This window comes from Dendropsophus ebraccatus, chromosome 4 (genome assembly GCF_027789765.1).
Source record: "Dendropsophus ebraccatus isolate aDenEbr1 chromosome 4, aDenEbr1.pat, whole genome shotgun sequence".
NCBI classification, from domain to species: Eukaryota; Metazoa; Chordata; class Amphibia; order Anura; family Hylidae; genus Dendropsophus; species Dendropsophus ebraccatus.
In genome coordinates, this window is record NC_091457.1 from 75,503,957 (window position 1) to 75,525,238 (window position 21,282).

At 41.7% G+C, this 21,282-nt stretch overlaps 2 protein-coding genes across 2 annotated transcripts in view; one reads left to right on the plus strand and one right to left on the minus strand.

Moving 5' to 3' along the window:
• The window catches only part of LOC138788292 (CKLF-like MARVEL transmembrane domain-containing protein 3), a 61,506-nt gene extending 52,529 nt beyond the window's left edge, over nt 1–8,977 (plus strand). The window contains exons 3-6 of the mRNA XM_069966034.1: nt 188–343; nt 3,779–3,874; nt 5,042–5,165; nt 6,696–8,977. Of these exons, the coding sequence (XP_069822135.1) occupies nt 188–343; nt 3,779–3,874; nt 5,042–5,165; nt 6,696–6,724 (405 nt within the window). The 3' untranslated portion in view covers nt 6,725–8,977. The remainder of the gene's footprint in view (nt 1–187; nt 344–3,778; nt 3,875–5,041; nt 5,166–6,695) is intronic.
• A 4,792-nt stretch (nt 8,978–13,769) lies between these two features.
• Nucleotides 13,770–21,282, minus strand: part of CMTM4 (CKLF like MARVEL transmembrane domain containing 4) — a 35,427-nt gene continuing 27,914 nt past the window's right edge. Inside the window, exons 3-4 of the mRNA XM_069968499.1 lie at nt 19,209–19,307; nt 13,770–16,609 (exon numbers count right to left, since the gene is read on the minus strand). Of these exons, the coding sequence (XP_069824600.1) occupies nt 16,436–16,609; nt 19,209–19,307 (273 nt within the window). The 3' untranslated portion in view covers nt 13,770–16,435. The remainder of the gene's footprint in view (nt 16,610–19,208; nt 19,308–21,282) is intronic.

The following is a 21,282-nucleotide window of genomic DNA, read 5'->3' on the forward strand; positions in this document are numbered from 1 at the left end:
TTTATACACAGAAAAGTGGAGACAAGCTCCAGATGCCTATATTAACCTTGGGGGTTTTAAAACTTAACTTTTATTGATTTTAATATATACAAAAGATAGTGCTCAATTATACATTACACCAGTGAAAAAGTGTTTTAAAATATGTGTGAGTCGACATACATTTAATCCTTTGGTATTTCATTTGTAGGTGGTGTCATTGATCACATTCATCTGTTATGTGGCATCGACTGCTGTGGGTCTCATGACTGTTCCTCTCATAGAGTTCCTCTGGGCTCTCTTCACATTTTTTGCTTACTCTACAAAACTAAATGAACAGCTCAAGGGAATTTTCTGGCCATTGCTGGTAAGTGTCCTGACATCTGGGCGTTCCCATTCTACAGTTTTGCTTCCCCTCCAAGTCTGGGAAAGATTAGTGTACTCTGAATGTTAAGAAGTTGCATTTACTTTCATGGTAGGGTACATGGTGACATTAAGTGATACGATACAGTCTCACATAATGTTGTCACTTTTCCAGCCTCACAGACTGCATTTATTCCCCCAATCCCTGTACAGAACAATGTAGAGTTCTTTTCTATGAAAAATGACTATGTAGCTGTAGCCTAAAGGCTCAGGCACACATACAGGAACCCTGTACAGCAGCAGACAGAGTCCTTATGGTCATGGGTTCTCCATGTGCCGCCCTATGGTGCCTCTGTGGACTTTATATCCGCCCTAAATGTAATGTTGTTGGTGACTAGAAACATCTATATTACATCCAGTAATACAGTACTACGAACGTAAGGCTATTTTCACAGTGCGTTAACTGTGTCCATGTGCTTAGTTAGGGTATATGCACACTGCAGAAATCACGTAGATAACTTGCCAGGATTTCGCCGCTCCTCCCTGCACGCTCCCGCTTCACTCTCCGCCCTTCCCTTGGACTCTATGCTATGCAGATTCCGCCGTCCACCCAAAGAATGAACAGGTTTATTATTCGGGCGGACAGCAGAATCCGCCTGACCATGGAATGGTGCCTATGGGACCTGCGAAAATTCAAGTGGGAGCGCAGGGAGGTTGAGCGACGGAATCCGCGGCAAGTTATCCACCTGATTTCGGTAGTGTGCATATACCCTTTAGGGTAGTTTGCAGTGAAATCCGCAGTGAATCCTGGTAGTGTGAAGTTCAATGGGGTTACATACCCGCAGCGGAAGTTTCATTTCGTTAAGAGTATGTAACCTGGCCCCTTTAACCCCCCGCAGCCCAGAGCCTGCAGCATACATTACCTGCTCAACGCCGCGGCTGCCTGTGAGACTGCAGTGCACTGATTGGCACGAGCGGGACCGACACGTAAAGGCACCCTTAGGGTGCCTTCACACCTACCGAATCCGCAGCAGATCTCACTTCTGCGGATTTGCAGCGAGATCAGCTGCGGATCCAGTATCAATTCACCCCTATGATAGCACATACTCGCAGCGACGCAGATAGCACATACTTGACATCCCGCCGACGCATCCCCCGCCGCATCAGCCCATCCCCGGCCGCATCCCGCATCCCCGGAGGCATCCTGCAGCCGCGCCGCCGAGCAGGTACTGTATGCTCCCAGCGGCGGGCTGCAGGATGCGGCCGGGGATGGGGGGGATGCGGGCTGCTGATGCGGCCTGGGATGGGGGATGCGGCGGGGCTGCGGACAGCGAGGGTTAAAGGACATATTCACAGCGGGATGTCAATCCCGCTGCGAGTATGTGCTATCATAGGGGTGAATTGATAATGGATCCCCAGCTGATCTCGCTGTGAATCCGCAGAAGTGTGTCTGTATTATGCCCATTTCTTGTGGTCTGTAATACAGAGCTAATGTTATGGCTGTATAATATTTATTTTTAAAGCGTCCTTGATTCCAGAGCGCTATACAAGCAATAGGGGGTAACAAAAAGAACATTACAAAATCAAAACATGTTACATGAATAGGGTAACTGGTACATGGGGATGGAGGTCCCTGCCAGTGAGAGCTTACAACCTACAAGGTAAAGAGAGGGAGATAGAAAGTAAATGGCAGCCAGTCAAAATGTGGTGCAGAATTATTGTAGGTTTTAGGGTAGTATAAAGAGATGGATTTTCAGGTTGGTTTTGAAGGTCTGGACAGTGGATGAGAGAGATGTGTTGGGGTACTAAGTTTGAGACTATCGAGGAGGTTTGGGCAAAATCTTGGAGGTGGTTGTGTGAGGTACAAACAAGGGCAAAAGGAGGGGGTAAATACGAATACATCCGCATTTCATCAGTTTCATCTCGTTCTTTTTTTAGGATCCACAGGGACAGCCAAACAATATAGTCAGCTATCTCCAACAGCACCTATAAAGAATGAATGGAGTGGCAATGTGTATGGGCATCCTGTCACTCCATTCTGATTGGAGACTTTGGGTGGGTGTCCATGCAGTCCGACCCCCACATTTGGTTGACCAGCTGTTGCATAACTACAACTCCTATCATGTCTGGATAGTGAAAGTCATATCTTTAGTTGCCCATCCATGATGGGAATTGTATTTTTGCAACAGCTCATGTGCCGAATATTTCCTATTCCTGCCCTATCCTATAAAGATGGGAACAGTAATGCTTCTCAAAACTAAGTTTGTTAATTTCTATCTAATCTGGGAAACACTGTGTGAGCTAAGTACATCAGTAGTGGAAATGTCTCTCCTTTACTGAAGATTTGCCGCTGTCTTAGGCCAAACTATTATCGGCCTAAATGGGCAGTAATCGGCCAAGTATGGACGATAACTGTTTTGTGTAGTACGGCCTTAAGCCCTAGCAATAGCCTCTCACTGCTGCTTATCTCTCTCTGAACCAAAGGGAAAATCACGGCCGACCACAGCTGTGGGATATATTGGATTTGTTTGCTTTTACAGCCTCTAGATATGATCAAGAATTTCTGTTTTTTGACAGCAAGCATATATTAAAATGATGAGAATTTGGAACACAGGGAGGGGGGTATTAGGACATTTTATACATTGTCCTTAATTCATAAATGTTCTGTAGTAAGATACGCCAAACTTGTTAAGAGGTGACAGCCTATTAATAAATCTGACCTCCTTTGGCTGTGCCTGTGCAATATATACCAGGTACAAACACGTCTAGGTTTCCTCTATAATTAATGGACATTGTGAATTCTATTGCCTTTGTTGGCCACAGGACTACATGCCCTGCTCACATTGCTCTGTCACTTTAAAAATGGAGGTACAACACATCGCAGTTTTGTGCATGTAAAGATTGTGCAAAAATATGATGTTTGTATGAGAGAAAACTGAATGACATGATTTAATATATTCCCCCTAAAGTGTATTGGAGAACACTTTATTACATATTGACTATCATTTTACGTAAAAATTTTAAGCTCCGGTTACATAGCAACTATTACATGTTCCCCTGAGAAATCATGGAGGTGAAGGTGGTGCGGCACTGCCGGTGACTGATGGTAGTTTCCTGCAGTGCCTATTGTAAGTCAAAGGCCTAGCAAATAGAAAGAAAATAATTTTAGTGTTCCTTTGGCTAGGAATTAGCAGCTGAAATTAATAAAATAAATGTGTATGCCGCATTCTCCTGTATCTGGACCATATATGTAGGCCTAGATTGTCTTCTCTGCTCCCTGGGTTGGGGGTCCTTTAAGACTAAATATTACTGTTACCCTGTGACAGATTTTGGAGCTGGTGATTTATAACACCATTAAATGTTTGGATTATAGTGCATTAGCCTACCCTGTGCCCCACCACGTGTCTGTGCATTAACCCTCTCATGTGCTCTCTCCTAGGACTTCATCCGCTGTGTCTCTGCTGCCGTCATTTACTTTGTGATATCACTTGTGGCTGTATCAAAGTATTCCTGTGCAGGATCAAAAGCTGCTGCGGTGAGTTCTCAGGTCACATATTAGCTGCCATCACTTGTCAGTGTATTTTTTGGATTCAACTTTCAGGAAATGTAAACTCAATGTTGCTTGTCCATGAACAGAGGCTTGCTATTGTGTCTTCATTGCTTGCTGCTGTGGTGGTCAGGACCATAGTTACCATTTGGCACTGGAGGTCTAATGCCCATGGTGGCGCTCTGCAGTTGGAGGGGTGGAGTATGGGGCAACCTATAGTAATAAACATAACACATTTTTTATTTAACTCCCTCAATGCTACTGAATTTTTAATAGTAAAGGATGCTTGGTTAGTGCACTAATCTGCACAGACAACTACATCACTAGGGAAGCACTGGTGCTGTTCTGGCAGCTAAAGCAAGAGCCTATTTCCATTTGGAAATACATTGGAAGGGTATGGCCATGTATACCGTGGCATACCCAAGCTGGGTCATTTCGGTTAATGGACCAAATGGGAGCTACTAGTAATTATGTTTGGGGTGTTTCCTGAACTTAAACTCTTATACCGTTGGTATATATTTACAGAACCTTTTTGACAGGTTGCCAATATATACCACTTAATGTACAGACAGAAACGGCACCATGCCACTCCTCGCCACAATTAAACAAGGAACTGACTGACTCTTTTTATATGCTGAATAAGTAAGGGAGATTCTGAGCAAAAATCCTGAACAATAATCAATTTATCTGGAGCATAGGCCTCTGGATTTTATTGCCTATGGCTGCCACTTTATGATCTGCGGAGGTGTAACCACAGAGACTGGACAATCCTAATTCTGAAGGTGATGCAGCACTTATTTAGCGCTGTGCTCTCTAAGTTTTCCCTTCACAGCAGTTCCTGGTCAGAAATCAGTGATTTCTTAGATTGTGACCAATTGAGGAAACAGATGGCATCTTTTTCTAATAAGATCTATTACAAGGGTTCCTGGCTTACGGTAGTTTATACTACTGATATATTTAGAAATGTATTTATTATAAGAGAAGGCTTTTAATCTATATAATATGGGATCACATTAAGGGTGGTTTACACCAGTTGTGACATTGTTATAAGTCTTAAGTAATCTTAATGGAAACCTGAAGGTCAAAAAGATGTTTTAATCAATGTTCTGGTCCTCATGTGACATCATGTTATCCTCCACTTTTTTCATTTCCTAGGTACTTGGGTTTATTGCAACAATTGTTTATGCATTTGACTTCTACATCATCTTTAATGATCTGATCGAATTTCTCAAGAAGGGAGATTCTGCAGATGAGCAACCTCAGAGACAGAAGTCAGATGGTATGTACATTATCCTTTGAGGGCATCCCCAGCCTACAATATATTTATTTAGCATATAGCTTCTCAAATGTAAATTATTATTTTTTTGTGATAGCCTATCCATAGCTGGCCACAGTTATGGTTGTCACCTGCTTTCTTAGGATCCTGAAGGGCAGATCTGCCTGTTAAAGCACTGATGCCTGACCAACACCTGTATTACTATATACAGATTTACCATTCAAGAGTCTGGCAGAGCTGAATAACGCATTCCAGGATCTGCAGTGTCGTGTTGGGAGTCACTCTGCTTTTCAAGGAACTAGTATCAGTATGAAAGAAGTGAACTGGGTGAAAATTCCAATAGAAAAAGCAGCAAGAGGCAGCACTCCGATCAAATCCAAAAAGGCATGGTAGGGTTTATTCACTCATGTGAAAGCAACATTTCTCATTGAGGGTTAAGAAAGACTTCAATGAGAATCTGACTTTTCACTTTCACATATGGTAGAATTAACCCTACATTGCTTTTTCTCATTACGAGCACAGAGATTTCTTGTGTAAAAAAAGAATGTGACCTCCATTGCGACCCTCTCCGCAGAGGCTTAGGCTGTGGCCTGTCACATATTTCATTAGACACAGGATGTATAAGGCCGAAGAGGTCTGATCAGGAAATGAGGATACTGTGCTGAAGTCAAAGCAGATTGTACTAAGTAAAACAGGAAGTATTCAATTATAAGGAAAGCTTCTGCCAGTGGTCATTCTACTCTGAACAGTCAATAAGAAAAAGATTCTGTCAAAATGATCTTCTGGTCTGTCACAAGACACATGGAAATGTTGTGTGAGATCTTCACCCACCCCTGACATCTATAGTAAAAGGCCTCAACAGATGGATTAAAGGGGTAAAAATATTTTTCTTTCAAATTAACTGGTTTCAGAAAGTTTTATAGATTTGTAATTTACATCTATTTAAACATCCCCAGTCTTCCAGTACTTATAAGCTGATGTATGTACTGCGTGATATTATTTCCAGTCTGACACAGTGCTCTCTGCTGCCACCTCTGTCCATATCGGGTAGTGTCCAGAGCAGGAGAGGTTTTCTATGGGAAGTTGCTACTGCTCTGGACAGTTCCTGACATGGACAGAGGTGGCAGCAGAGCGCACTGTGTCAGACTGGAAGAAATACATCACTTCTTGCATGCCATACAGCAGCTGATAAGTACTGGATACGGCATACCCCTTTAAATGGCTTGTAGGAGAGTTCAACCCCAAAATGGAGCCAAACTGCAATATAAGCCTATAGTCCATAGACAAGTGTGGTGCCATTTTTGGAAGGAGTCAACCGTGTTTTATTTCCTAAAGTTACCTATCTTAAAGTCCTGAGGTGCGCACCCACTCACTCCTGCAGACATAACTGCATGACTTTACAGAACAGACAGTACTTGTCTCCATTGTATTAGCATTTATGTACAGGGCTACAATAAACTACTATACAAAAAGTCCTAATGATAGATGTCAATTAACCCTAAACAAACGGCCACTGTTGTGCTTTCTTCCCAGATGAAAATACAGACTCTGACTCTGACTGATGGGCCTAGTCGCTGTCCTCCCAATGAGAAGTGGAGATATTTTCTTTCCTGCCCCTGTGGATACTTGCGGTGAACACTGGTCTCCACACGTGATTATTGTCCCATCTCTGCATAAGAGTTCTGGACTAATTGTATAGAATATAGTGCGGACTAATGAAGAGGAGATGGCAACCAGCAAGATGATTGTGGATCTCATTTACTCCAATGGAAGTTACATATATGGACACCGGTTAGCTGAGGGGACACTGACACCGATATCGCCTGCACAGACAGTGAGAACGTTCGATTCCAGTGTGATTTTATTCTCAGTAATTTTATATTCCCAGAGCACTTTCACATTTCCCCCTTTTCTAGTTTAAGGGGATGGAACTAATGACAATCTATTTTATATAAAAGTGCATAACACCAAGGAAGATAAATGAATAGCAAGGGAAGTCATAGGATTCCTAGGATAGGATATAGTATTAAATCATCCTACATTTTTAGCTGAACCTCAGCGTGCTTTGCAAATACAGTATATGTTTAGATGGACGCACAAGTGCTGCTGCCAATGTGTGACACCATTCCTTGTCCATGGGAAGATCAATCGGCATATGGCAGACACATTGGAATGAATGTCACCAGCAGAAACCTAGTATTGTAATAGAAGGTCAATTACTATTTTAAGCTATGGCTTTATGAATTAAATGAACATTGAAAAGCTGTTTACTACAATGTACATTACTATAGCTGCCAAAAGTAAAACCAGACAGTGAATAATATACTTTAAGGAATTGTCCAGACATTCACTCAAGCCTGATTTGACGTCATGTTGTGGAGAGAACTGTCTACCAAGCAGAGTGTCTGAAGGCCTATTCTCAATAATAGGAATCATGAACAGCAACCTGTCCAGTCATTGTGCTATTGCATGTCTCCATTTCCAATGATCATGCAGGAAAGTATGACTGGATATCCCTTCAAGATCAGTCATTATGATACATTTGAGGATAGAGGTGCTTTTACACCCTTCACCAAGGTAGGTACAAAATTTACACCATTCTGGCCACTAATCTTCAAGTGTACCCAGTTGTAGGGAGCCAATAAAACAATGGTAGCAGTATGCACACATTCTCTACACTACAAGTGAAGCTGTGTTCAGACACAAGTATGTTAGCGTCTTTATTATACCTGGAGCCCTTGTGATCCAAATGTCCAGTCACCATGGGGTTTTATCCTGATTGCGGATGGTTTGTGCGTTTACAAAGACAGATTTATCTGACATCATTAAAGCCAAAGCCAGGAACAGACTCTAAACAGAGAACAGGTCATAAAGGAAAGACTGGGATTTCTCCTATTTTCAAATCTAATCCTGGCTTTGGCTTCAATAATCTGTCAAATAAATCTCTCTGTGTAAACACACCCTTAAACCCAGACTTTGATCGGATTGCTGGATATTCATTATCCAAGAAGGAATTGGACCCCAACATGTAAATGAAGAAAACCATAAAATCCCAGATTTACTAAAATTGTCAATCTTACAGATTAGGGTTTTAGTGTCTGATCCCGCAACATTTACCGTGTCTGATTGCTCTTAGTGTACTGCGGTGTTTGTTTGTTTTTTTACTTGTGACTACTTGTGCCATTCTGCATCAAGGGGTACTCCAGTGAAAATAAATTGGGTTCAAATCAACTGGTGCTGGATAGTTATACAGATTTGTAAATTACTTGTTTAAAAATGTTAAGCCTTCCAGTACTTGTCAGCTGCTGTATGTCCTATAGGAAGTGGAGTTTTCTGCTGCCACCTCAGTCCATGACAGGATCTGTCCAAAGCAGGAGAGGTTTTCTATAGGGATTTGCTACTGCTCTGGACAGTTCCTGACATGGATAGAGGTGGCAGCAGAGAGCACTGTGTCAGACTGGAGAGAATCCACCACTTCCTGCAGAGCAGACAACAACTGATAAGTACTGGAAGGAGATTTTTAATTAGCTTTTTGTTTTCATAAATCTAAATCTAAACCACTGAACCACTGATGGTAAGTTCCTTTAAACTTGCCAGGAATGACTTTTACCTGTGAAAAATTATACTGAAAAGCCTTGTACAGTGATCAAGGGAAACTGTCCAGTGAAGAATCAAATCTGTGAAGGAATGGGGTGCAGACATAAGATGTGGCATATGCAATAAGCCTTGTTACAGCTGACAGCTTATATTCCACTTGAAAAAATATATATTTTTGCACTTGAGCAATTTTGTACAATAAAATGCTTACAATTTTACTGTATCTGCGTATTTCTATGCTTCTACAAAGTAGACCATGATATCCATCTCCTGGGTCCCAGAAATCAGCTGTAAGGGTACCTGGCAGAAACTATTTAATCTCCCTACAATGGACTGTGTGGTGCTGCCTCTCTCTGTAAGTGTTCTCCTTTACACAAGTATCCTAAATGAGCGACTGTTCTATTTTCTATTTCTATTATCTCAGAATTCCCTAAGGCTGCGTCTTCACATATGCATTTAGAACACAGTGGAAATCCCATTCCCATTTCTCCCCCAATAGCCACATAATGTTGGAGAGCTATTGGGGGAGAAATGGTGGTATGGTCTCCACTGTATTCTGAATGTAAATGTGGAAAAAACTTCTATCAGAAACTTTCTAAACTAGACAATTCCTTTACATCGGCATTGAGAAAACAAAAAGTACACCCAACTGTATTTGATTCTTTATTACACGTTACAAAAAGTACTCTGGTCTCCAGATTGTACCAGCACACAAGGAGGAACACGCATCCAGTCTTAAAGGAGAACTCCAGGCAGCCTTGTTAAAAAAAAAAAAAAAAAAAAAAAAAAAAAGGCAAGGTTAAAACAATGCAAGGTTCTTACCCATGTTCCCCCCAACACTTTTCATGTGGTTGTACTGTAGTCTCGCTCCTCTGATGCAGTTTGTGTTTGCTCCGTATCTCTTGCTGTTCTTCTTTCCATGCACTGCTATCAGACTACATTACTCAGTAGTCTTTGCGGTGCACGTTAAAAAAAATAATCCTGTTTCTCCCAACCACGCCCCACTTCACATCTGCATCTTCAGTCTGTGCTCAGCAAACAAACTGAATGTGAGACAGTGATCACATGATTTGTCTCCTGAGGTGGGTGGGGAACAGAGACAGAGTGGATGGCAGGAAGGCCAGTTTTCTTCACTTCCACGATGTCAATCAATTACCAGAGCGGCAGAACTGTGCAGACACTAATACATAATATTGAGACATCTATATAATTTTCAATGTATTTTTTAATAGGAAAACATTTTCCCTATCCGGAGTTCCCCTTTAACTCTTTACAATAATAAACAAGTATCGGATGATTGACAAGTGCAGATCGATACAAAAGGCACACGAGGTGAGACAATTCCAAAAACTAGAAAATAGAAAAAACCAAGGCATACACAAAGCGCAATGATTACATCCAAGAGACATGTACCTTCATACAAAACATAGATTACAAAATATTATATATAAGCACCATGTAAAATGCTGTTATGTATCTGCTCCACACAGAGGGGCAGTATCGCTATTATACATGTGATGCTGGCTGGTAGGGGGCGCCGTTACTTTCCTCAGTGCTACAGGGAAAGCTAGGTCTCCAGCCATCTGAGAGGTTGATATGAATGTTTTGAATAAACCAGTCCACTGCAAATGAATGACAGATTTTACACCAATACTAGTATCACAACTTCAAGATGGCTTATCGTTACATACAACAAACTTTAAAGAGCATTTCTCTTACGTTATTACAATAGATTTCCTGAAAACACAAGTTCTGCTATTTCATTCTGTCTTTTCTAACTAACCTCGGTCTTCATTAAGGGTTGTGAAAGGATCTGAATGAAACGTACTGTGTGTGTGTGTGTGTATATATATTATTATTAATATATATATATATATATATATATATATATATATATATATATATATATAGGCAAGGACTGATAGACAGTCTGTACTAGCAAAAGTACAGCACCGCACTGTCTCTTAAGAGGAGGGTGGCACAGCTGGAAGCAAGAGATGCCTCTGCAGTTGACGTCATGGCACAGAACGGCAGCACTGGAATGCTGCTGTGCAGTAATGTCAGACTTCCAGTGGCTGAGGTCCGTTCTAAGTAAGCTTTGCCAGAGTACCTCTTTTAAGGCTATGTCCTACACAGTAATATGATGCCAAATAATACACTAGGATACCAAAATACTACCGTAATCTTGAGTAAAAAGCAAATCTGAACAGGTAAAAAAAAAAAGTTTCTCTCAAAAACAGGTCATGAGCATGATTATTTTGACAGTTCTAATTATGGCCATTAATCTATACAGTGTGTGCACTGCAATCCATTTCTTATTGACTTCAATCAAATGCACCATATTAAAAATATGGCTGTATTTTTACCTCAGAATTACGGCTTTATTTTGATATTAAAGTTTACTGTATGTGAACATGGCTTAAAAAGGGGTTGTCCAGCGAAAATTTTCGTTTCTTTCAAATCAACTGATATCAAAGTTATATAGATTTGTAATTTACTTCTATTAAAAAATACTCCAGTCTTCCCATACTTATCAGCTGCTGTTTATCATGCAGGAAGTGTTGCTTTATTTTCAGTCTGACACTGCTCTCTGCTGACATCTCTGGCCGAGACAGGAACTTTGTCTCGGTTTTCTATGAATCCCCATAGAAAACCTCTCCTGCTCTGGACAGTTCCTGTCTCGGCCAGAGATGTCAGCAGAGAGCACTGTGTCAGACTGAAAATAAAACATTTCCTGTAGGATATACAGTAGCTAATAAATATGGGAAGACTTGAGATTTTTTATTAGTAGTAAATTACAAATCTTTTTCTTTCAAATCAACTGATGTCAGAAAGTTATAACTATTTTTGCTGGACAACCCCTTTAAAGCTGTACACACAGACAATATAAAAAGGATATTGACACCACTGGGGATTTTACTGAAATGCAAGTAGTAACATTCTCTGTAACGGAGTTTTATAAAAAGAATAAATCCTATTGAGTGGAATCTGTCCAGACCTAGTCAGACTGCTTGAGCCCCAGAGCAAAGGTCTAAACGTCCCCTAACATTATCAAACTGCTCAGGAGAAGATGGCAGTGTCTGTAGGCCAAGACAAGGACAGATTGCATTTTAATGGGATTTTCCACCTTACCCCATACAGCAATAGATTGAGGCTGCAGCAGCTGTCCCACACTCTTAACAAAATCCATGTATTTCAGTAAAAAAAAAAAAATTATATTATAATATATATATATATATATATATATATATATATATATATTATATGTGTCCACAACCTTTAAAAAAAGGATTGCTCAAAGCTTTATTAAAGCAACCAATTTTCTGTCTAGGTCTTCCACCACCATAGTGTGCACCAATTCAAGCAAACATTTCTTAGTTTTTTTTCAACCAAAACCAGAAGTGGATTGAAAACACAAAACTATGCAAATCTATTATAATTTTAACCTGTCAGTTCCACTCCTGATTTTGGCTACAAGTACCGACCAAAATATGAGGTGTGAACATAGCCTAAGGCCCCGTTCCCACTGAGCAAAACTAGCGAAATTGTCCACCGCTGAATGCCGTTAGACTCCTGGGAGGCGCGCGCTCCTGCCCTGTCCGCGCCGAAGAAAAAACATGTTCATTCTTCAGCGCGGACAGAGCAGGAGTGCGCACCTCCCATAGACTCCCATTATGAGCGGGAGGCTAATGGCATTCCGCTAGTTTTGCTCAGTGGGAACAGGGCCTTAAACATATAAGAAGCTGGAAATATTTGGTCCTGTTTTTCAGACAACATCCTGAAACCATAATTGTGCACACACAAATAATGAGTAAAAGACACTGTATAAGCCAGCCTAAATATCCACTCCAAGTCCTGCAGGCCTAGGCCTTATTCATACCTCAAACAACTCTGTCTGCAATTACATACAAAAAATAGGATCAATGTATTTCAATGGCTCCATTCATCGTTGTGTACAGAGCTGTGATCCCTCAAAAAAAAGAAAAAAAAAAAAAAAAGGGACAGGCCCTAGTGAAGACTGAAATTCAATAGAACCCTATGGGATCCGTATTTTTGCGGATGCAATAAGAATCTGTTCTGTAAATTTTCAGCATGACTAAAATCCGTGGCATATTGTTTCCACAGAGTTAAAAAAAAAAATCTGTATTTTGTGTGCAGATTCTGTAATAAGTATGTGATGTGTAAATCCACCTTGAAAAAAAAAAACAATCCTAATGCGCTCTGAGCTAAAACAAAGGGGTCACTTTTCCCCAGAGAACACACACTTGGTACAGCGCAGCCCTCCAGCTGTTGCAAAACTACAATTCCCATCATGCCTGGACAGTCAGAGTCAAAGCTTTGGCTGTTCAGGCATGATGGGAATTGTAGATTTGCAACAGCTGGAGAGCTGAGAGTTTGACATCATTGGTATAGAGTATGTAACCAGTTTAAGACACTGGCATTTGGGTTTAATCATCATACCATCTTCTGACAGGTTATCCAAGACTATACGTTTAAATCTCATGAGAATTATGTGTTAACACTTAAAGTGCATGGAAGACTGTCAAACCACAAAGACTACGGGACGGGAAGCAATATGATCAGCGATGAATGTACGTATATGACTAAGTGACTAGAAAGATAAAAAATAATGAAATATAAAACTAAGACTGTAAAAAGTGTATAATCAATTCAGAACTGCCCCTATATCTTCAATACTATGCCTGCTGCCTGTTTTCTCTCTTAAAGAGGATGTCCCACCAGGTACATCCTCTTTAATCTGAACCGACGGATCGAAAGGCACAGTCACGGGGAAGCCGGTGCCGCGGTCCGTTCTTCGGACCGCGGCCCAGATCCCGTGCACAGTGCCGTTCTATGCACCGGAACCGGCCGGTGCTCAAGCACTAGAGGTAGGCCGGCCCGCCCCCAGTGGGAGGGAATTCCCTCCCCTGTATGACGCGGCTCCCTTAGAATGAATGGAGCCACGTCATACAGGGGAGGGAATTCACTCCCACTTGAGCACTGGCCGGTTGCGGTGCATAGAACGGCGCCATGCACGGGAACCGGGCCACGGTCCGAAAAACGGACAGTGGCACCAGCTTCCCTGTGACAGCGCCGTTCGATCCGTGGGTTCAGATTAAAGAGGATGTACCTAGTGGTACATCCTCTTTAAGGAGCCCCGCTTTTTGCTCAGTAATTAAACCAGTTAGAATCATAGAGGTCAATGAAGTTAAAAGGAATCTGTCTGTGGCAATTCACTTTCCAAACTGCTGACACTGTAAGATAGATATTTGGACCAGGAGACACATGGTACCTTTCATATATCTGTGTGTGCTTTCATAACCTAGAAAAATGCTTTTATTCTATAGTACAAAGAGCCAAAGAGGCTTTCCTGAGCTCCTGAAGAGCAGTAAGCTGTAATACTTCCTTACTCCCCCCCTATACCTGACCCTGCTTGGGACTCAGCTTCCAGGTGTCAATCAAGCAGGAAGGGAGAGGAAAGGATGCATTCCAGCTTGCTATGTATCAGGAGCCTTGTACCAGACAATAAAAGCATTTTTCTACATCCTGAAAGCACAGATAGATATATGAAAGGTAGCATGTGTTTCCTTGACTTAACAGCTAACAGTGTCAACAGTTAGAAACATGAATAGCAGCTGACAGATTCCCTTTAAAGCAAACGCACCAGCAGTAAATTCGCTTTAAGATTTTCACATGGATAGAAGTGCGCTGGTGCGGGGAAGCCGATGCCGTGGTCCTTCTTTTGAATTGTGGCCCGGTTCCTGTGTAAGGCGCCGTTCTATTTCCGGGCACAGGGCCAGGGGTGAAGCACTGGAGGCTGGCTGGCCTGCCCCCAGTGGGAGGAAACCCCCGCCCCTCTATGATGTGGCTCCATTGATTCTCATGAAGCCGTGTCATGGAGGAGCGGGGGTGTCCTCCTACTGGGGGCCCTGTCCCCAGGAATAGAACGGCGCCTTATACGGGAACCATTCCGCGATTCAAAAAAAGGACCGTGGCACTGGCTTCTCCACACCAGCGCTGTTTTATACATGTGAAAATCTTTAAAGCGAATGTACTGCTGCTACATTCGCTTTAAAGAGTCATGAAAGTCATAGTCATGTGCATTTCATTCTTGCCCCATTGATGTCAATAAAAAAAACACATAGCATCGATAAGTATGAATTTTCCTTCAACTGCTACGGAGTGCTGGTCATGTGTAGGGTTTAATCTGTAGTGCTATGAAAAAGGGAATGTCGCTGATCCCTGCAGATCCGACCTCTGTAACCCATGGCTGCTGCTGAGGAAAGCTATGTCTAGCCATACATGTAGTATTATGTTCTAAGAAATCCAAAAAGGAAGGCCAGGTAGTGTGGACCTATTTACACAATGAAAATTTGCTTTTCTTATCTAAAATGTGACTTTTTTTTTTGCACAACTACAGTTAAATAAACCGTAAAAATAATAATAAGTTACATCTCCTTCACAAAACCAAATTGTCTATTAATAGTGACATACTTCATTTTTAACAAACCAGGTATAGTTTATCTTTGTTTCTCCAGCTTTTTTTCCCCCCCTCTCCTTTTAGGACAGGGGTGATGACTAATCCTTCAAATTAAGAGCAGATTATAGTAATGATAAATTCCCTTTAAGCTGATGAACAGTGTTAAAATATTGCTTAAACTGTAACTCTCATTCCATAGTGTATTGCATATGTATAGTGGTATCATATTGCTATGATCGCTGTGGTATAGAAAAGCAGTGAGGGGCAATTCAGTTGTACAGATCAAAATGTACAGATCTTGTAAATAAAGAAACAGCGTACTTATTTAAAATCAAATCCCCTATTATGTGATCATAAAATGTTAAAACTGATACCTGATCCTTGTTAATCTACCAGGGGGATAAAAGCGAAAATGAACATTTCTGCATGATGTCTCCTCCTGCCCAGTACTCTGGAAGCTCATTGTTATCACAGGGATTTCATTTATAGTCTGTGACACAAACAGCTGAATTCTGATTCGGATTGGGCCAATCTAAATCCAGCCGACAAGTCATTTTATGTCCTTATGTGGGGACATATACGGAATAGCTTCTCTAACTAAAGGACTTGTACCCTTAGCCTTCAGTAACATATGATGGGATTAAGATTTTTTTCAATCAACTTGTGATTTTCAGAATATTTAAATTAAGTTAAATATTAACAAAAAAATTAAAAACCGTCATTTTTTTCTTTACTACTATCCTGAAGCTTCAGACTTCTTTTCTGCCACCTCATCCATCACTCCTGCATTAGTCCAAGTGTTCTAATAATGATCAGCGGAAAACCTAATTAAATAACAGGATTAGAAGGGATCTAGTTAAAAGATAAGGACAGAAAAATCTCATCATCTGTCAGAGGGAAGGAATAGTAACATGCTGGGACTGAGGTCACTGGAGAGCTGCTGGTCCCAGGTTTTGGTCCATTATCCATATAAGAACAATCCATGGCAGGATCTAAGACATTCACTACTCGCACAGCGGCCCATCTACCCTTATAAACATTAAGACGGGAATGTGGTCATGCCATTTGGAATCTTCTGAAATTCTGTCTTTGTTCCCAAAAAACTCCTTTGTAAGGTACACCTGCTTCCAGGCACTCCCACATCAACAAAAGAACCATTCACATGGATGGAACCCTCCCACAAGGTCCCAAAAGATCAGGCATCCAAGCGCTGGATCTCAGGACGGCAGTCTACGTCTCGTGACTCGCTGCGTGCCCTCATGTAGTCGCTGGATTGACGCATGTTCTGGGAACTACTGCCAAATTTCCATTTTCTGAATGCCAAGTAGGTGTTCACAGAATAGGAGATAGTGGCCAAAAAGCCAAAAACCTATAAATTTAAGGGAAAAAAAAAAAAAAAAAAGTTGAGAATGCTGAAGTTAGTAACATTACCTCATTGCACTGGACCAGATGTTTGTCCCACAGGTTGTTCATTTTAGACAATCCTTTCAATAAGATTAGATGGGCCTATCAATGGCTAGTTCACAGGGTATACCACTGCCCCCCCCCCCCCCATATCTACTGTGATCTGCTCATTTTCTCTGCAGCGTCACTGCTGGTGAAATCAGACCATTTCTATGTAATTCTATGGGCTGTCTGGGTCAATCGAGGACATGCTGAGATTTCCAGACTGACACACTCTTTGTAGCAGTTTTCCTCTCCGAGTCCCTCTGAACAAGCAGTCTGATCTGCAGACATGTTATAAAGCTGGATGAGCTAAGCAGATGGATACAGTATTACAAGAGGAGATTCATTGTAACTCATTGAAATCCCTGCTTATTCTGAGCTTAGGAGCCCAGTAGGTGGTCCTAACTAATGACTGGAAGCTATACATTTGTACGCCTGTTCATACAGAGTAAGATCGCCTACAGGACCCCTAAGTCCAGCATAAGCAGGGAATTCAAAGAATACATTAGTTACAAGAAATCTTTTCCTTCCCACAAACTATGGAGCAGATTTAATATTAAAAATGCAGCAGAACTCTGGCACTGTTCGTTCACACTGACGTACATGTATTTAACCACATTATGTGCTGTAGAAACTTCCACTGCGTCTAAAGTGGTGTGGGCTTGTGAGCTCTGGTGCCATTTAAAGGGAACCAATCAGCACAAAGATCTATATGACGCTTAAAGTGACACTGTCACCTCCTTTTTGCGAGTGGGCGGGGCCTTGCGGCATTAGTGCCACTTAGCCCCGCCCACTGCGCCATCGTTGGCTCCGCCCCCTCGTCAGCCATTGGAACAGGCTGGCCTAAAGGTCTAGGCCGCACCCCCTCTAGGGCGGCCCACCAATGGGTGTCAAGGGGGCGGAGCCAACGGTGTTGCGGTGGACGGGGTTAAGTGGCGCTATTGCAGTGAGGCCCCACCCACTTAACACAGTCTGCAGTTGATAAAAGATCACTTTTTTCTTGAACAAGCGCCATGACGTATGATATAAAATAAGGTATAAAAAACACTAAATTTACCCTTTACACCTGTGTAGAGATGTCAGAATGCACAAAAGGGGTGACAGTGTGACTTTAAGAATGTTGCTAATATTGCTAATCATACACTGCACAAACATCTCACTATTCCCTGTATCCCTGCCATCTTACTTTTATTAGCTCTAGTGCTATATGTGAATCGGTCTGCACTGGGCGTCTCAGAGAGGTGATAACGTAGTTGGACAGACCCAGGACCATGACTAGTTAGGGACCACCCTGAAGCCTAGTTCAGACCGATTTGCATACAGCGCAGGATTTCGTAAAAGTAAGATTGCAGGACACAGCGGGCAGGGATACAGGGAATGGTAAGATGTTTCTGCAGTGTATGATTAGCAGCATTTTCAAGCTTTATATTGATTTTTGTTGATTGTTTCCCTTTAAGCCAACTAATAGGTGTTGGAAACTTTGACAAGACAGTGTGGCGATGCACCAGAATTAGCAATCATTTGAGCCACTACAATAAATCTGGCACATTCAGACACTGTTCAGCTCCTCCTGCTCTAGAATATGCCTGCATGATTGGACTGAATTTACACGGCAGCACGTTCCCTCATTTAAAAATGTCATACGGACTCACATTGCAGGAGCTCATCTATACTTAGAAACAAGCGGTGGTCTCAGCACTAAGACCTTTAGCTTTTTTTTTTTTTTTTTTTTAAATGAGTGTAACTTTTAACTAGGAATTTCCTAGTACAGTACTAAAACCAGAAAACCTCTTTGAATTTATAACAGGAGATATAACTTTCTCAGACTCCTGAACAGCAAACCACTGCAATCTAGTAAGAAGTCAATGAAAGCAGAGTCACAATGCCTGTGAATGGACCATGTTGTCATCACCTAACGTTCTGAGAAGGGCAGATGTCACCGCATTATGAGAACTTGGTACTAAGAGTCAAAATCATATCAGAGACAAAAAGGCACATAGCTATATATTTAATAGTATCCTTAACTTCAACTATTGAGTGCAGCTCACTTGCTATTTGTAGATGTTTCTAAAGAAATGATTACAGGTGAATACCTACACAGCCACCAGGTGGCAGCAGAGACCGCTGTGTACGGCACATTAGGGGACATCTGTTATACTGGATAAGCGCTCAGCATCTGTTGCCAAGTAACAGAATACTTCCAGAGTGTAGTTAACTATTAATGCACCAAACTCCTCAGTGATAAGTTCTTTCACGTTTCAGGAGTTGCCTGTTGCTGACTACTTTTAATATCTTTATATCTTAATATAAAGATTCCACTGCTATCCAACAACTATAAAATGCAGTAGAAAAGCAATGAAATGCCCTGTGCTGACAGTGTTGCTATTGCACAGACATTAATAGGTTGACTGACTAGTCCTACCCATACCGCCATATAGATGAGCAGACGGGTTGCAGGAAGGGTTAAAGCACATTCCTTTTTGTCTTTTCACTGGAAAAACTTCAGAAAGTGATTTTCTTACCGCTGCTGAAATTTCCGCCCCAGATTTGTGGTTTAGAGATGCCAAAATTACAGAGGCAATGAAGAAAAACAGAGTGCTCAGCCCAGTGTTCACCAAATCCTAAAAAACAAAAAGACATAGGAGACAATGAAAGAATGCAGTGTTTATACCCGAGAAGCATTGTCCAACACAGAAGACAGCAATACGTGGGCAGACGTGGCAGAACAGGGTGCCAGCGCGCTCACATTTCATGCCAGAATTTGTCCTCCCGGTGGTCAGCACAATGTGACAACGCAGAAAAGAAATCCAGAGGTAAACGGGAGAAGAGACCACTGAAGGTCTGAGCTTGGATCATCACTTTTCAGAATGCAGTTTAGAGAAATCTATAGGTAGTGACACATGGGAAAGCGCTCTATAGCTGTGTGTGTGATCCAAGATCAGTCTCAAGCAATGTTATATGATGCTGCAGATCCACGTGAGAAGATCACATCGGTGGAGTCTTGTTTCCTGCATCAATTCCAGAACCGTTTTATATAGAGAATTCACCACTCTTTGGCACTACCCAACTCTACCAATGTGATCAAATATAAAAGCCTTGAATCCTGCCTCAATTGTCGAGCAATAGGGTTCTGCAGAGACCTTTGGCACAGAGATTTCTATGACAACATTCATAGCACTGATGTGAATGGACCCCCTGACAAACCTTCTAACCAATATAAAAAGAAAGGAATTTGTGGTGTTATATGTCAGCCATTGAATTTTAGGAACGTAGATAATAATGGGTGTTTCTGCTGTAGACTCCATTCTGGTGCTCGCTTTCCAACATGTGTAGCTATGATGGATTGCAGCAGGCATTACTGTGTGGGGTGATTCATACTAGACAGAACTGTCATGTAGAGATCCACAGGTTCCACAGCCTCCAATAGGGAGAACATGGCTAGGATACAGCATGCTGCTTGTTGTATATTACAACCATAAAAACCTATTGCACAATCATATCTTTTTTGCACATCATTAAACGCCCACTGCTGGTTGCTGCCACTTCTGTGAGCTCCTGGCTTAAGTTATCTTCAGCATGGGGCCCCAACGGGAAGCAGACACATGCCTTCCATTATATTCATTAACAGGCTGGGGCAATGAATCCCTGAGAGCTCATCATCAGTTTATGAGGAGCACAACCAGATACAATGACATGCATTAGCTCATCCACAGAACATTACTATAAAAATGTGGGGACAAAAACAAAGAAATGAAAGCAGAGTGCTGTATACTGAGAACGCCATGCCCTTCCACAGGCGACAGAAATATTACACACATGCCTAAGTGCAGTCCTCTGAATGCTGCCCACATCACAGGCACCGACCATGACGTGTTCAGCGGACATGAGAATAAAAGACAAGTCAGCAGAAATCCTAAGACCGCCAGCCTGCTCCTCACCACTCTCTGCAAAACAGAACCCAATGTACTGCAGAGCCGAGACTTCCTGCTCAACATCTGGGCTCACAGCACAGAGGGATTCAGGATGGAGCTCTGCGTAAACAAACTAGTGGGATCATGTCAATGGGCCGTGCAAACAAAGTTTCAGCACAGCATAGAGAGACATTCTATAACATATTAGCGGCCATACTGCCCGTTAAAGAGAGTCTTTAATTTTCATGATTTCTACAGCGGATTAGGTCCAGGGGAAAAAAAAAAAAAGTTTTTAAGTGTCATCCATGAATGGCAGAACAGGGGAAAGGCAAGATCCTATCCAGTGACTGGTCTGATCTGCAGGAAGGATAGAGAACATAATGGAAGCCTTCTGGGACAAAAATTTTATTTACTCTGGATTGTAGAAAAAGTCATCAACAAAAAGGAGGAGGATCTATCCATATACTGTATGTGTGTACATATATACGAGGGGGGACATAACTAGTTATATTGGGGAACCAGATCTAAGGTAATGCAGCAAAAAGTGGTCGACCTTTGTGTTAATACTGGTGAAATGTTAGTGGCACTCGCATTTACTCAGAACCCTAAAATATTTTATTTGTTAGCCCTAAAATATTTTATTTATATAAAATATTTTATTAATTATTCTAAAGAGTTGGACATT